The sequence below is a fragment of the Rhea pennata genome, chromosome 7 (assembly GCF_028389875.1).
Source record: "Rhea pennata isolate bPtePen1 chromosome 7, bPtePen1.pri, whole genome shotgun sequence".
NCBI lineage: Eukaryota > Metazoa > Chordata > Aves > Rheiformes > Rheidae > Rhea > Rhea pennata.
The window spans coordinates 5,326,131-5,342,443 of record NC_084669.1 but is presented as its reverse complement, the minus strand read 5'-3'; the positions used below and the strand labels follow the sequence as shown (position 1 = coordinate 5,342,443).

Sequence of the window (16,313 nt, the reverse complement as noted above, 5' to 3'; positions counted from 1 at the left end):
CTAAAATAAAGTGTCAAATGGTTCTAATAAAAATAAATTTAATTGCACAATATATACACATAAAACCTTACTTGAAAGAAACATTTTAAAATATTTTTCTTTAAGGCACCTAAGGGGAAAAAAAGAGAAGACATTAAGACAATATGTAATTAATTTCTAGAACTTAATATGTTTATGATAATAAAATAATTCAGTCCTATTATTTAAAAGATTCTGCAAGGAACCTGTCTTCTCTTCCTGTTCCCCTAAGCCCTTCTTCAGACTAATCTATTAACAAGAACATCAGCTGTCAGTAAGTTTTAAAAAAGTACAAAAACTATGCTATGATTCTTCATAGCATTGCATTTCGAGTACAAGTTTAGAGTCTCAAAAATGAACTACAGCATGCCACTTAACTGGCCATCAAATGTAAAAGTAAAGTCTTTTCAGTTCGTAACTGCCAAGAAGATTAAAGAAGGGAAGTTTTGATCCATGAAGAGATCAAGAATACAGAAATTCTCAGATGTTAAATAATTATCCTTCTTAAAGTGTTTCTACATGTGTAACCACAGGTAGCTTCTTTGCAGGTTTTTCTATGTCCATAAGGAACTCACACATTGTATCCTTATTTATTCAGTTTGATTTATGAAAAGAACTTGCTTGAAGAATTAAGCTATCTCCATTTCATCTTCATTGCTGTTACAAGGAGGACCAATCACGGGTTCTGTTATTTCAAATGTCTCCACAATTTCCTGTTTAGAGATAACGAAATCTTAAAAGCATATTAAGTTACAATGAGATGAACTATTTCAATATAATTGCAGTTACTGAAGAGAAACTAAGAGATTTCTCTTTCTAAAGCACTGTTGCAAATGACTAAGTCTATTCTACACATTTTGAGGAACAAAGGAGACAAGTTGCTTATGCTAAGAAACACTTTGTGCTGAAGATTTATTTAAAACAACATACACTGAGGAAATATATGGAGCGTTACTGACAGCTTGAATTCTAATCCACTCCGAAGTTGTACTCTTGATGCTTAGGACTAAACAGATATAAGTATTTGACAGCATTTTAGAAAGAGCAGTTCTGAATGGAGAGAATAAAACAGAGCAGTTCATGAAAGCTTCAGCTGGTAGCTGAAACTACCGCTCTTGTGTATCACCTTCTGTTTGGACTTCAGAACATCCCATCTGACAGCAGATGTTATATAAGAGGGAAGAAAAAAGGACTCCATTCTTACTTGGTTCTCATATGAAATAGTGAAGGCAAATTATTGCACAGTTTTAAGTTAGAAGCACTTAAATCAAATAAGCTTCAAGGATCAAGTTTCCATCCTGTTTCTGCTTATTTTTCTTGCAGTTAAAACTTCATACTCATGATTGTTCCGAAATCTATAAAATGACGTGCAGTGACATTAACATATACAGCAAATCCTACCCTACTCTGACTATGTAACAACATAGCTATCACAAGACTTCTTATACTTAAAAAACACAAAGGCACCGAGTGCTATTGATTATACCTTCCATTCTTGGTGGCTCAGAGATATGACAGCTTGGTTCCGTACTTGAGCACTACGGTCATCCTCATTTCCCTCATCATCTTTTGCAGGCTCTGTTCAAAATATTATATTTTCATAATCTTTACAGTTGCAAAGTTCTTAAAAGTCATTTTCCTATTTTCTTTCAGGAATATAACTGTCACAAGAATTGGATGAGTAAAACATACTCCACTAAACTTGTCTCAATCAATAATTGGTACCCTATGCTTCCTGAGAAATTTCTTTAGTGTTACCTCACAGAACCCTAGAAACTAACATTTTTCAGAGTCTCAGAAGGAAATAAGTATTTAATCTTTCATGAAAATCCAAAGTCTTAAGCCCACTGATACTCTCTGGGAATGAAAGCTGAAGACCCAGTACATAGGATGGCATTTCCTTTCAACTGTTTTAAAGCTGTAGCACTTCACAGCTCAACTAGGTAAAAGTTGAGATTTCTCACATACAAAATATACTATCTTAGCAAAACACAACAAAGTTCATACACTCATTAGCCAAAGTATCACTTACAATGAAAAAGAATAACCTTTCAATTCTATGAATAGAAACTTTATAAATAACAGACAACTTTTTCTGTATTTCAATATTTAAATGGTCACAACTTTTTCAATTCTTAAGTTTCCATGCCGTCAGTTGCCTTCCACACTTATCCCCAAATCTCTACTCTTGCAGCTAAATAGGTACTTAATGTTTTGTGATGCGCAAGATGGAGCTACTTTCTAATGTTGTAGCAAAAGTGTTTAGTCTTCTAAACGAATTTTACCTATTACTGGCAATTTATCCTCATCCAGTTTTAATCGTGCAAAACCATCCTAAAAGACAGTAAGATGTAAAATTTCAGACATTAAAACTATCCAAATGAGGTAAGACACTGAGCTGTCACAATTATCCACTGATACTGTATTTCATAAGCATGCACATACACTGATAAGAATTTTTATTCATATTTAGTATTAAAATTTTTATTTAAATATAGTAGTTATTCATAAAGGAGGACACAGTTTCTACCAGGCAGTTCATTAAAATTAGATTATAAAAAATTTAAAAAGTCAGAACCATTCATTAAATATATTGTGATATGATAATGAAGGGCTAACCAAAGTATATAAGCCACAACATTTAGCCAAAATGTATTTATAGATTTTTCTCTTTTCCTAAGTTCAGCAAACACATTTTATTAATTAGACATTTATTAACGTCAAATTAAGATAGCTTGAAGCACAGTCTACAGGCTCAAAAAAAACATAAAAAAAATTACAAAAGAATCTTTGTGCTACCTTATGTGGAGAACAGAACACTAACTTTTAATTGAAGATATCCTTGGAACAAATTTATTAACCCATGAAGATGTGAGAGTAAGATTGAAAGTGTCACTGAAATAAGTTGTAATGCTTGAACAAACAAGTATAAAAACAAGACTTTATAATATTATAAAATGTGAAAGTCATTTCTTTTTAAACTGACCAAACCTCTAAACTGACTTTAAATCTCCAAAACTTCATTCATTAATTTTTAAACCTTCTTAAAGTGGTCTTGAACGGACCTTTTGTGACCTTATCTGAACTCTACCATTTCATGGGATCTAACACTGAAAGAAAAACCTTCTCAATAGTATTTTTCCCTCGTTCTATTTCAAGAGTCAACATCAGGGAGGCTTCAAGACATTGAGCTATACCTTCTGGCTTTTCACTGCTTAAACATTATTAGGCAGCCTAGTTATGGGCTCTTAGACATTGTTTACCCTTGAAGATCAAACTGAGACATTTTTAACTGAGTAACAAAAGTATGTGAAAGTGACATACTCTTTATAAATATATTAACATAGGAGTACTTTCTGAAAAGTAAATGTATTGACAGTGAAAGGTTCACTATTGCTTTGTTAATAAATTGACTAGGTTAGCAGAAAAATCTAGTAGAAAAACTAATCTGTCAATTCTGTCTTCATTCTACTTAATTATCAAATACCATAGTCTATGCAAAACAAATCAGGAATCCTAATATTTAGATCTTAATCTTTCAATACCAAAGGGTTCAAAACTACAAATCAAAAATTCTCTATAATTGCAGTATCAAAGTAAGATTTCAAGAGCATATCATGTCTTACCCTTATAATGAAGGACACGTGAAAAATGTTTTCCACAGTGCGTGCAAAAGAGTTTGGATCAATCACAAGATCAAAGAAGGAAATAGGTGCATCAGCTAGAGATGCAAAAATGTGTTAGTTGTTAAAAAAAGGTAGTATACACGAAGCTAACAGATCTGTAAATACAAACTTAAGAAATTCAGTACTCATTTAAAAACCTAACTAAATGTTTATGTCAATTTAGTTGTAATGTTGAATTCCCAATTATATGCAGTGTTAAATTTATTTTCTTCCCCATCTTGCCTCCCCTGCAATTTTCCAGTCTGCTATTTTCTTCCCCGTTTGCCTCCCTCTATATATGAGAAAGGAAATAAAGGAGCAGTCTATATATAAATAAAATATATACAAAGTATGAAACTAAGTCCCTATTCAATTTTTTTCTCCAAAAACATGTTCTAATAGAGGGAAAACTGACTTTGGGTTGTCTTCAAACCCCAATGGGTATTTAGTGTTCAAAAAGCACACCTAGTCAACATAAAACCTTCAGCATAAGGATTTCTGCTTACAAACTTCAGAGCCACTCTAACTGTAGAAGACTTTGAGTATTCATTTTCTCAAATTAATGCCTTAAAAGCTAAATGGAAGTCATACTTACGATCATTTTTAAAATGAGTCTGCAGAAATCCCAAGATCCTCTCTACTTCTTTTTCTGTCGCTTCCTGATGAGATTCCTCCATCTTTTTTAACTGGAAAAAAGTTGCTGTATCAAGAATAGCATTGCCAATGCATATACCTACTGTTGTAAGATAAACGTGTTCTAAGTTTTGAAAAACACTTTTCTAGAAAGTTTAAATGTAAGTAGAAATACAAGATCTGAATTGTAAAAAAAAAAAAAAAAAAAAAAAAAAAAAAGTAAGTACTAAAAGGCCCTTCACAAACACACATTATATAAATGATACAATTTTCTTACCATGCCACATGGGCACAGTTACAGACACTTATGCAAAAATAAGACAGAATTTGCAAAATGCTTTAGGAATAAGTTTCCATTGCACAATGCCAAACTGAAAGGATTATTGTTTATATGTTTTGAGCCTATTTACAAGTATACTATTTTACTTTCCCCTAACTCAGAGGAACTGAGAGAACCCTGATGATACTTAATCTGTGCACTTATTAAAGAAATTGAAGTAGATTGTTTATTAAGATCGTTAATATGTATTCAGAAAAGGTACCCAAATTTACTGTGTAAGAAAAGTCATGGGGTCAAGCTTGAAACCTTAAAGGATATATTACTCCAATTTTAGATTTGTTCACTATCTATAAAGAAGGTACATCAAATTATCTTCCAAGTACTATAATCTGCAGAGTACCAGATTCACTGGGGTATGCTTTTCAACAAACTATTTCCTGTTTCTGTTAACCAACGCTTTTCCATTGACCACCCTGCAATAATACTAGTAACAGAAACCTTTACAAACAACCATGTGTCTAACAAACTAAAACATACATTGCTGAGTGTTTACCTCTATGAACATGAAAAGCGATTACATACTTTCGGTAGCAACTCTCTCAACCCCCCTCCTCCTCTCCTTGCCACTACAAGCCTTACTGCCACTATTTCTGTCACTACTCACAATTCACTATGTCACAATTCCTCTCATTATTTGGATTATTAAGAAACAGGTTATATTTAAAAGCCACCACAATGTTTTGTCTCTCTCTGAACAGTTATTATCAGCCGTATGTACCCAGTAAAAACATGGCTTTACTTTTTCAAACTCTCTAAGTCCCTCTTAATTTAAGTGCTCAGATGTTTGCCATTTTGACACAGGAAGACAGAAGGAATAGGGAAACAGAAGGTAAGAAAAATATTGTAGTGACCTAATTAGTTTGTTACTGTTAATGAATCAACTACTTATATGAATGCCACAGACAGTTATTAGAAGAATAAAAAAACACTTGAGAACACAGTAACTCAAATTTCTTTTCTGTTTTTCCTTTCAAAACAGTCAGCAAAGAAGCTATTGTGAACTTGTCTTGCTCTCTTCTACTGATGATTACTGTTCCAGAGATTTCATACTAGCACCTGGCCAACTACTGAAGTATAGGTAGACAAAGAGAATACTATTTATCATTTTCTTCATCACTTATCAATCCAAATTCTTTCCTCTTTCAGCAGTATCAACATCTTTGCTGACAAACAAAAAAATTCTATAAAAATACTATCAAAGAGTTGCAAGACTTCAGTAAGTGGGCAATTAATCATTCTTCATGAGAGAATGAAAAATACCTTAATATCATTTTCCTTTCCTAAAACTGACAAAAATACACTTAAAAGCAAGATTCTCTGCTATATTTTGTTACAGTTCTACAGGTATGATCTCTCAATAAATAGTAATGCCATACAAGCTCCCCAGATCTTTTTATTACTTTGGAAGGTCTGATCGCCATCCATTGTGGATGTACTTTCTGTATTTATACATTTCTGTTTGAAAGACAAGTCCTGGTAGTAAACCATTGTCTATGGAAATATTAGAAACTAAAAAAAAAATCAGTCTGTCAATCCTATTTCATCATTGTCTATTAATGAAATACCTCAGTCAGCACAAAACAAAGCAAGAGGCCTAAGATTTAAATCTGAATCCTTCAGTACAAACACAGCGCAGGACTACAAAATTGGAAATGGCAAAAGCAACAAAATGATTTAAAAATCATTTGCAATGATGATTCTATAAAATAATCATTAATAAAAATAGTACTTCACAAACCTGAGCAGGCATTGCCCTTTTTTCTTCTCTTCCTGTAGTCTTTTTCTGCCTCTCAATCCGTTGCCTTGGTACTGGAGGATCAGCCTTGAAAGATCCCAACCTAAACCAAATAAAAACATAGAGAAATTTTTTTTCAGTGTTTGTTAAGAAATCAATACTGAGTAGTTGATTTCCTGATAAATTTGCAAAATAATGACTAAAATCTAAACAAAACCTCTTATCACATTTACAGTCTTCTGCAAACAACCATCCCCAGTAGTTATTCCCAATACATGCTGATAGCTTCACAATAATAGGATGTTTTACACTAATTATTCCAACATTTCTTCTTTACTGAAATTTAATAAGTCTAATTCTCTTAAAACTAGAGTAACTTTTGGATTGAACCATATCGTATAATGTTCATATCCTCTAAAATCTCTATTTATTTTTATTGCAGACTTCTCTGTATGCAAACTGCTTCCGTATAACATTCATCTTTTTCATCTACTGCTCAGTGCTGATAAGTTCTGGTCTGCAATAAGAAGAGTCTTTTAAAATAAGGTTTTTTTAAAAAAAAATCTGATACTATAGAATCAATCAATAGAACATTAAGTACACTGAAAAGAGATCCAAAGTTTCTTATTAAATAATGAGACTAATATATTCACTAACTTTAGGCACTTTTGTGAACTGCTCTTCTCTCTCTGTTGACTATATCAGTAACTTAGGCTCTAACTTTGGCTGCCTTAAATATCCAAGTTAAATGCCTACAGAAGAAAGTGTGAATTGAGTGCCAATTCAAGTCATTTCAGCAGGTATCCAGAAATTTAGTAGCATGTGTTGGGCAATTTGCCACTGCTCCATTTCAAAAAATTAAGAGACTGACCATGGAAAAAGAATTTGGACCTCAGATAATAATACATGGAGTCAAAATTAAGTAGTTCTCCTCGAACAAAAAGGACTCTAGTTTTACTTAAAACAAACACTTTTCTAATATTTGCTAATATTAACATCTTCCATCATAAGTCCACCATTACTGAAGATCTCAGAACTCAACTACACAGAACAGAAAAAAAAAAAGAAAACTCAAAGTAGTCTTTTCTGCAGTTTTTATGATTTTCTTAGGACAGTATTATATTTATCATTTAGAACTTTCACCTTGGAAGTGCAAGTATGGATTTGAAATATTCTATCAGCTCTATCACCATAATTTGATGGTACTAAACACTGCTATTGTGGGCTGAGATTTAAACTGGAGTACTGTCTATAAGCCAGGTGACTGAGGGTCATTTTATAGCAGCTAGAAAGATTCATACTAAATGGATTGCCTACTCATAAAAAGAGAGAATACACTGATTCCACATAAGGACACTTGCCAGTAATCAGGTGATTTCTTCCAAAGATAGAGCTGAAAAGAAAGCCACTAAGAGAGAGCTCATTAACACAGACGCATGAAAAGGACTGTTGGCCTCTATTTTGACAAAGCCTCATGATACAGTTATCAGGTAAAAGATACAGGATTTTAATCTTTCAGGGACTAATCAAACCCTAGTAAAAAAATGAATGATCCACTATTAATGCTTTTAGCTGCAGCTTTTATGCTGAGAGAAAGGAAAGTGATGAGTCAGCCTTGAAAGCAAAGAGGATGATTAAGTCTATTGGTTTAGGCCTGAAAGAAGTAAATCAAGAATACCTTATTATCTCTTAAATATACAAAAGACATTATTTAGTATCTAAGCTAAGTCAGACTCAAAGAGAAAAATATTAGGAGATATTTAGGAGTCAAGGAGTTGTTCCCTGTTAGAACAGATGCTATGTAGAAGTCCTTGTTGGCACTCTGCAACCTGAAACTAAAATCTTCATCACAAGTCTAGGGCACTTAAGATTAGTACAAAATTCTCTTTTAGAATAATGTCAATTAAAGGTCATTAACTACAGTATATACAATTTTCCTTAAATAAACTTACATGTAGTGAAAAGAAGGTGCTCTTCTGAAATACTTCTCTGCTTCTGATCCCAGTTTATGCCAGGCATTACTAGGTAAATATCCACCAGAAATGCCCTCATTATCACTATCCTTTTCTTCTACTTCTATGCGATTTAGACCCATGAATGTTAGCTAAAAATGAAAAATATTGAAAAGGAAATTCACTTGGAGAGAGATCAGTAGATGCATTAACAGTGAAATACTGTGTTATGGTGTTTGTTCTGCTAGATTAATATTTAATATCATTGCATAACAAAAGAACCTCAATTTTTGCAAAGCTTCAGGGAAAACAAAAACATCTGCATATACACTTACACAGTATACAGGCAACAGCCATGCTGTGTGTACTATTAAACTCCCTATTAGGGTACAGTTTTATCTAAATTAAATTAATGACAAAATCCAATATTAGTATTTAGCAATGAGTAATTCTTATAAAAACGAATGACTTGTAACTTTTACCAAAAAAGCAAGTCGTCAGTGAACACAGCAATTTTAGTGTCAGAAAATGCATGGACTACAAGAAAGTCAAGACTAGGGTTAACTCTCATTTCAAGAGATCTTAAATGTGCTTTCAGATACAAGTCAGTCTTATCTTTCCAAAGATTTCATTAGGTCCAATAGGAAGGTATTTCTTTCCTCAACAAACCTTTCTTATATCATAGATGATAACATACACACTACAGAAGATAAGCAGCCTTTTTTGTTCTTCTTATTATTTAGACTATCATCACTCCTAGATAACTGTAAAGGTCACCTGAATTTCTATCCTCTGAATGATGAAAAAGTGGAAGAAAATAAAAGGATAGTGCTTCTTATGCAGTCTCCTGTCAGTGAATTCAAGAACAAGATTTGGTAACTGTCATCAATTCAATGACTGCAATAACACTAATCCTAAACTTAAGCTCAAATGTTAACCTAATAATGATTACAAGCCCCACTATTTGACTGGATGCACTGATCAGAGAGACTCACTGTCTTCAGTAAAGAACCAATTTGAGAGCTTTCCACACGCACAGAACTTTTGGTATGTTTGCAATAATCACTAAGCAGGATTAGCAAAGAAAGAGAGCTATGCATAAATAAAACTGTCTGTATCCCAACAGAATTTCAGTGATCTATGAAGTAGCAAATCACTACTTAAACTGCATTATGAAATAAAAGTACCTCACACTTTCTGAACACCACATAGTTCCAGGAAGCCTAGCTTTTTAGACACAGTAAAACAACTTCTTCAGCCCAACCCTGAACCCACCAATCCATCCTTCCTCTGCAGAACTTTAACAGGGGAATGAAACTTGATTTTCTTATATTGTAGAGTCCTGACCAAAGACTCAGACTCTTTATACAGCTACTAAAACATATAGCAAAAATTGTCTCGGAGAAAAAAAAAGAAAAAAAGTCTGCTCCAATTGCTATTGTGAACTGACTCTTCCAATCAGCTGCAGTGTAAGAGATAAGCAGGGGATGTCTAAAAGCATCTAAGTAACCCAAAGTCCCATTTCACATCAGTCACCTAGGACCTTGAAAAAAATGCATGAAAAATTGAACAGAATAAAGTAACTACTTCACTAATAGGAAACTACAAAACTACAACAACAACACCAAAAAAACAAAAAGGCACAAAACCCCCTCTGCTCTGCATGGACTAACTGAACTGTGATGGAGCAGTAAAAGTACAATTATTCCATAGTGGGCACTACATTCACAAGTTACTTTTCCTCCTCCCTCCCATTTCCTCTGTAAATTGGAAACACTAAATGCATAGTTTAAAATAACTAACAATACTAACTAGAAAGTTAATCAAAGAAAGTCACAGGAAGTGTGTTAAGTTCTATCAGAATGGTCATGTTTTGCCTGACCATCTAAGGCTTTACTTTTATGACTCTACAACAAAAGGGAAAACTTCTAGAACAGTTCTTAGCAAATTCTCTGTTTGGAACTTACTAAATCTTCCGCATATGCTGGTGAATCAAATGCTGTCATCTCAGAGTGCAATTCATTGGCTTTCTCCTTTCCTAGATTTGATGCCAAGACAAGAAACTGGGCATCCAGTGCAGCCTCTCGTGCACAGGAGACTGTTAAAGAAGAAAAAAAATTGTATGACAATTATACCTAATTGTCAAAAATATAATAGCAAAGCTTAGCATACAGAATATCCTAGGTTTAAAGATTTGTAAAGGCCATTGTAGTGACCTCTAACATAATAAATAACATAGTGCTTGCTATTCCCACAAAAAGAAGAAAGGGAGAGGATGACACAGGCAAAGGCAAATTTGAAGGTCTGACATGTCATTTTGCAGAAAAAAAAAATGTATTTTTATTAACATGATTTCCTCCTCTAAGTAAAGAGAAACGAACCTAATTTGTGTACTATTTATGTATATTGTACTATAAAGCAAAAAACATTTCTAAGTACAAATAAACACTAAAGTAATGATATTTATATTCTGACATCATCTTATTCAAGCAAATCCTCTTCAGTTGAAGTTATTTATTTGAAGTTATACTTTCATTTTTTGAGAAAGCATTTGAATCTAAATTGAATCTCAAGCCGTTAAGGAGTTTTTTTGTTTTTGTATTTTTTAATTTAAGGCATCATCTCTTCACACTTGGCCAGCTGTCAAGCAATCACCTCTAACAAGAGCTACAGAACTTGTTTTTACCTCCACTGAACAGCTTATTGGCTTCTTCCAAAGCTTCTGTCAGTTTATTGCTTTTTGAATTCAGCATATCCTCACGATTTTCTAGGGAGGCAGGGGGTAAGAGAGGAAGAAAAACTCCAAATGAAACTCCAAATTAAATATAAAAGTACCAAGAAATGCATACTTGTAACTCAAGCTAAACTGCCTGGTTCATACCCCAGCACACTCAAAATGTACAAGAGTCTATAATACTTTCATTGTGAGACTGTATAGGCCCAATTTTTATCAATGCTCACTCATATGCTTAGTAGTAACTTTGCATTTACTTCCATGGAACAAGACTCATGGTTGAAATTAATTTAGAACCATATCACCTACTGTAGTTGCATGAATTATGCACATCCAATGTCATCACTCCAAAATATATTTTACTAAAAAGCTCTAAGCTTAGTAGTGCCAGATTCCTCATAGTTCCAGGTATTTTATATCTGTGTCCAAGCAGTTATCAGATCCTGCAGTTTACTGCACGTTGTTTGTTTCACCTGTTTAAACTACTGTGGATTTTCTGGAAAAAAAATGCTTGATGATTTCTGACAATCATCATGTCAAACAGTTACTTCTATACACTTGTGTATGTATGAAGACTTTCAGATATCCAATTCCAAACAGCTACTCACCACCCCTAAGTGTTTTAAGAATATACAGCATACTCAATGCAGAGACATAACACTATTGAATTTCTTGGAAAATGCCAGATTACATAAACAGGAACTGGATCATCCACAAACTGTGGTGCAATCTCTTAAAAACAGAATGAAAAAAACAGTAAGTTTAGCAAGTATGGAGAAGACAGCCAACACTAAGAGCTGCTGAAGTTAGTAGTGCTTACTCAAACAAGCATTGTCACACCTCAAAAATACAGTAATGAGAAAAACAGCATACTCTAAATACACATGGAAGAAGGAAAAAAAAACTGAAAATAAAAGCAAAAAACCACCAAAACTAGATCTCTGTAGAGAGGTATTAAAAACTTCCTGGCACTTTCCAGAAAGCCTAAGGATAACTTTCTGGCATCAGCAGATCCTGGTATTTGCAGTTTCAAATTAGGGATTGTTCCCAAGCACAACAGACAGAAACTTAACAGCCGTCAGTATTTCTCTAGCTTGAGGAACGTTCGCTCCCTGCATCAGTGCACTCGAACGCACGTTATGTGCGGCAAAGCCCTCCGTAAGCAATCCATCCTTCCGCATCCCCACGTCTTCAGGGAGACAAGTTCCCAGCTAACTACGAGACCAAGATTTCAGCTGCCCAGAGAACTTCAAGCTCCCAGAGAAGGTACTTCAGCAGATCCAGACCGGCCAGCCCCAGCACCCGCTTGCAGGCCTCATTCCCTTCGGGCCGGAGACACCCCGCCGGAGGGCCGGCGCGCCAGCGCGGGGCCGGCGGCACGGGCCGGGCCGGCGGCGGGGCCCCGGGCGCACCCCCGCTTACGCTGCACGCTGTAGATGAGCTCCCGGTACTGGTTGCGGATCATCCTCCTGCTGCGCTCGTCGCCGCCGCCCGTGGCCTCGGCGCTCTCCGGCCGCCTGGGCCTCCCCCACGCCACCTCCGGCTCCTCTTCCTCCTCCTCGTCCTCGGAGGCTGGGGGGCGCGGGCGGCCGAGGCCGCCCGAGAGCCGCTGCTGCTTGTGCTCGGACACCGCGCCGTTGCGAGAGGTGGACGGCAGCGAGGGGCGGCTGCAGTCCGAGCCCGAGCTCCGCGGGGAGGAGAAGTCACCGCTCCCGCCCGCCTCAGACATGGCTGCGCGGCGCCCCGGGGCCCCGCCAGCCGCCGCAGGGGAGGGACGAGGGACGAAGGAGGCGTCTCGCCCGGCCCCGGCCGCCGCCCAAGCGCCAACGGCGCAGCGGGACGCCGTTACCCAGCCCCACGGCTGCCCGCGAGGGCCAAACCGCGGAGCCGCTTGGGGGGCGCGGCCAAGGCTGCCGCGTTCCGCCTAGCGGGTGGTGCCGGCCGTGGCGGTGGGCGCGGCGGCGGCTCCGCGTAGCGGCGCGCCCGGAGGGCGGCCCGGAGCGCGGCCCGGAGCGAGGGCAGGCCCGCGGGGAGGAGCCCGAGAGCTGCCCGCTGCGCCGCGGCACGCGAGCCCGCCGCCAGCGGGGCCGCGCGGCCGCCATTTCCTGAGGCGGCAGCGCGGAGCGGCCGCGGCGGGGCGGCGCTCGCCCCGCGTCCCCGCGCGCCGTGAAGCAGCGGCGGTGTGTGGAGAGGCGCCAGGCGGCCCTGCGTGGCGACCCTCTCCCTGCCCCGAGCTCCTACCTGTAGTTGAGCTTCCAAGGTAGTTTTCCGTCACTGTTCCTGGATTCCTGGTGCCTGCTTCGTTGTTCCGAGTACGGTCGTCAGAGCGTTACCCGGGACAGAGCCGGCGCACGCAAATCCGGACTGTAGAGGGGATGGAAGTGCCCTTGTGCCTGAAACGCTCGCTAAATGTGTGGTGGTGCGCGCTGACATGTATGAGGCACTACCGTTTTCCCTAAAACGGGAGCTTCGTAGGTGTTGCCATAGAAAGCGTGCTTCCGCTTTTGTTTTTCTCAATATAAATAGCAGATCTGTTTAAAGAAAGACGCAGAGTCCTTCTAAAGGAGATACTTTACCACACACGCGGGGGGGGGGTGGTGATGAGAGCATACGAACTCTGGTACTCTGGTACTGCTTACCTGTGCAGCCACAAAAGCTTTATAAACCAAAGTTCTGCACAAACTTCACGTCCAAGAAAACCCGAGCAGAGCTAGCCTAGCTGGGGAGGCCTCCTTCACTGCACACTGCCGCTTTGAGCAGCAGGCCAGGTCTCTGCTAAAGACGCAGCCCCTGGTAAAGGAGGTGCCTGCTAACAGCCAGGAGAGCACCTTACTGTGGTAACAGATAGGACTCCACCATCACAACAAGGCACAGCAGGATCCAGTGTGTTTTCCAGGAGAGGGCAGTGCACGTACAGGTACACAGCACAGTAACAGTCTGGAAAATGAGAACTCTGTTTTCGTTGAAAGATAGTTTTTAATTACTAAAAAGGTAAAAGGCTCCGTAAATAAAACCATTTCTGCAGAAATATTTAGCATTAAATATCACTAACTCTTTACATCTTGATTAGCCAAGTTGTCTGTTTCTATCTGCTATTTTAAGTGAAACAAATTAGTTAGAACTTTCACCTTTATTAAGGAATGGAAATGTATTTAGTGATAAACATGACAGTAACGAATCTTTTGACTATTAAGCTTCTCTGTAACATCTGAGGAACAGATGAGGTGAAAGTTACAGAGATGAAGTGTATACTTGACTGAGCATATTTAATACATATGTTTCCCTCTAATATGTGCAGATTAATCACTAAATAGGGATTGTGCTCTGATAAATAAAGTAACAAATGTGTACTTGGAAGTGGAACAGACTCCTAAATTAGTTAACATGGTGGCATTGTTTATACAAAAGACAATAATATTAAAGCAGAGTTAGGGGGTGGGAATGTATATTGTTAACTTACAGGTCTTCACAATTTGTGAATTATGCACAGCCAAATATTACAAGTCTGGAAAATTCAGCTATATTAAATTTGTCATTTACTGGTGAGGTTTTTATGATACAGACTGAAAAGTATTTTTAATATATAATTTCTCGCTACTCTTTGTCCAGTATCATCAGAGTTGAGTTTTAGGGGATGTTCTGTGACAGCAGCCAAATATAACTGAATCTGGCTTCTACCTTGAAACAGTGGGCCAGATAACATCCCTAATTGCCCTTTCTTTGTCATAACTAATAGAACTGTTCTATATATATCAGTTGTTCAGGAAGTGTGCTGAATGATTACCTCTGATGTCGTGAAGATCCTACTTCAGAGTTCCTGGAACCAGACTTGCTTGTGCAATTACTCCAATTAGATAAAGGTCATTAGCATCTTTTTAAATTCTGAGTATAGAGTTTGCACAAGATTCTGATGAATCTACAGTGCAAAGAGAATTAAAAGAATATGTGATAACATCAAGTTGCTATAATCTGGAATAAATTAAAAACAACCATATGTGCTACAGGTTTAATCTCCACTTTCCTAATTGCACCGTTTAACTCCCTTTAATCATCGAGTTCATAATGTTACAGTATTGCATATGGTTTCTGCTTCACTATACTCGATATTGTTCAAGCATAGAAACAAGTTTTTAGGCTTGCCTAAAAAATCCTACAGTCTCAGTAAACTGTGAAACAAGAGACAGAGTTCAGAAAACAGCTTTAACCTGTTTAGACGGGATATTTGGTGTTTTGAGCTCTGCTGAGAACTTGAGTACTTTTAGCATGCATTCTAAGACATGTTCATAGTATACAATGGCATGGATCCACCTTGTCTTCCTCAAATCAATACTTCTGCTGAAGACTGCAAAATTCAAAAAATATGCATGAACCATCCTCCAAAAATATATGATTAAAATATTTCATTTTTCAGTACAAAAAAGACTAAATTATGGCTTATGCTATTGTACAGCTTTTAGTTCTTATATTTCCTGTGACTAATAGAGTGCTGCTAAATTTGTGTTGCAAATTGTTTATGAGTAATACGCTTTTGGAGCTTAACACAGCAAGTCTCAAGAGAGGATCTGAACAAGACTGGGGCTCATTGTACAATGCAGTGCACAGAGATGTAGTAAAAATATTCCATATTCCAAAGCCTTTGTCATATAGTGCAAAATGCTAAACTGGGTGGGAGGCAAAATAGTAATCTACAGATGAAAGGTTCATTAGCTTACTGAGAAAAACCTGTTGTATCCAGTTGCTGAAAATGATGCTTCCTTTCTTGAGGTCTATGCTTATTAAGTCATATTTGACCTTTCTTGGTGCTTAGAGAAGCCACGCCTTTTACTCATTGGGCAAAAGAGCAAAATCTCCCACAGACTGCCCTTTGTCTCAAGCATATTGTGCTATAAAGTGGAAACAAGTGTTCTTAAAATGGCAACACATACTGACCGAAGATTAAACACTAAAAAGCATAATGGTAAAACAAATACTGGGCAGCACATAAATTCACTTTTAACAAGAATATTGTGTACTGCAAAGGATTTCAACAATTACTGTAAGATTCCTACAGCAACTTGTATTATGTGAAATAAAACTACCCCCCTCAGGATCAGTGGAGTTTAATTGAATTCAGTGTTCAGTTTTATCATAAAAAACTCTTTCACTGAAGCTATACATGTTGCTTGAGAGTTGTAGGAATAGGAAGAAAAGCCTACTGCTTTCTCCATGTGAACCAATCTATCATAGCTCATATCCT

At 37.3% G+C, this 16,313-nt stretch overlaps 1 protein-coding gene across 3 annotated transcripts; it reads right to left on the bottom strand.

Moving 5' to 3' along the window:
- Window positions 1-15: 15 nt before the first annotated feature.
- On the bottom strand, window positions 16-12,883 carry NSMCE4A (NSE4 homolog A, SMC5-SMC6 complex component). Of its 3 annotated transcripts, XM_062580631.1 has the most exons (10): window positions 12,500-12,882; window positions 11,030-11,110; window positions 10,311-10,441; window positions 8,344-8,495; window positions 6,395-6,494; window positions 4,279-4,369; window positions 3,645-3,739; window positions 2,304-2,352; window positions 1,505-1,596; window positions 16-731 (listed from the first exon to the last, which is right to left on the bottom strand). In XM_062580631.1, the coding sequence occupies exons 1-10, from the start codon at window positions 12,804-12,806 to the stop codon at window positions 648-650; spliced, it is 1,182 nt and encodes a 393-aa protein (XP_062436615.1). In that variant the 5' UTR covers window positions 12,807-12,882; the 3' UTR covers window positions 16-647. The 3 variants fall into 3 exon arrangements, with proteins under 3 accessions (XP_062436615.1, XP_062436616.1, XP_062436617.1); XM_062580632.1 differs by lacking the exon at window positions 11,030-11,110 and having other exon boundaries at window positions 12,500-12,883; XM_062580633.1 differs by lacking the exon at window positions 2,304-2,352 and having other exon boundaries at window positions 644-731; window positions 12,500-12,883.
- Window positions 12,884-16,313: the final 3,430 nt, after the last annotated feature.

What these genes read in the sequence shown, in the direction of transcription:
- NSMCE4A (XM_062580631.1), bottom strand. Translation starts at nt 12,806, where the DNA reads ATGTCTGAGGCGGGCGGGAGCGGTGACTTCTCCTCCCCGCGGAGCTCG. An exon ending in GCACCTTCTTTTCACTACAT is followed by an intron (nt 6,495 to 8,343) that starts GTAAGTTTATTT and finishes TATTTGGTTTAG; the next exon opens with GTTGGGATCTTTCAAGGCTG. An exon ending in AAAGGGCAATGCCTGCTCAG is followed by an intron (nt 4,370 to 6,394) that starts GTTTGTGAAGTA and finishes ACTTTTTTCCAG; the next exon opens with TTAAAAAAGATGGAGGAATC.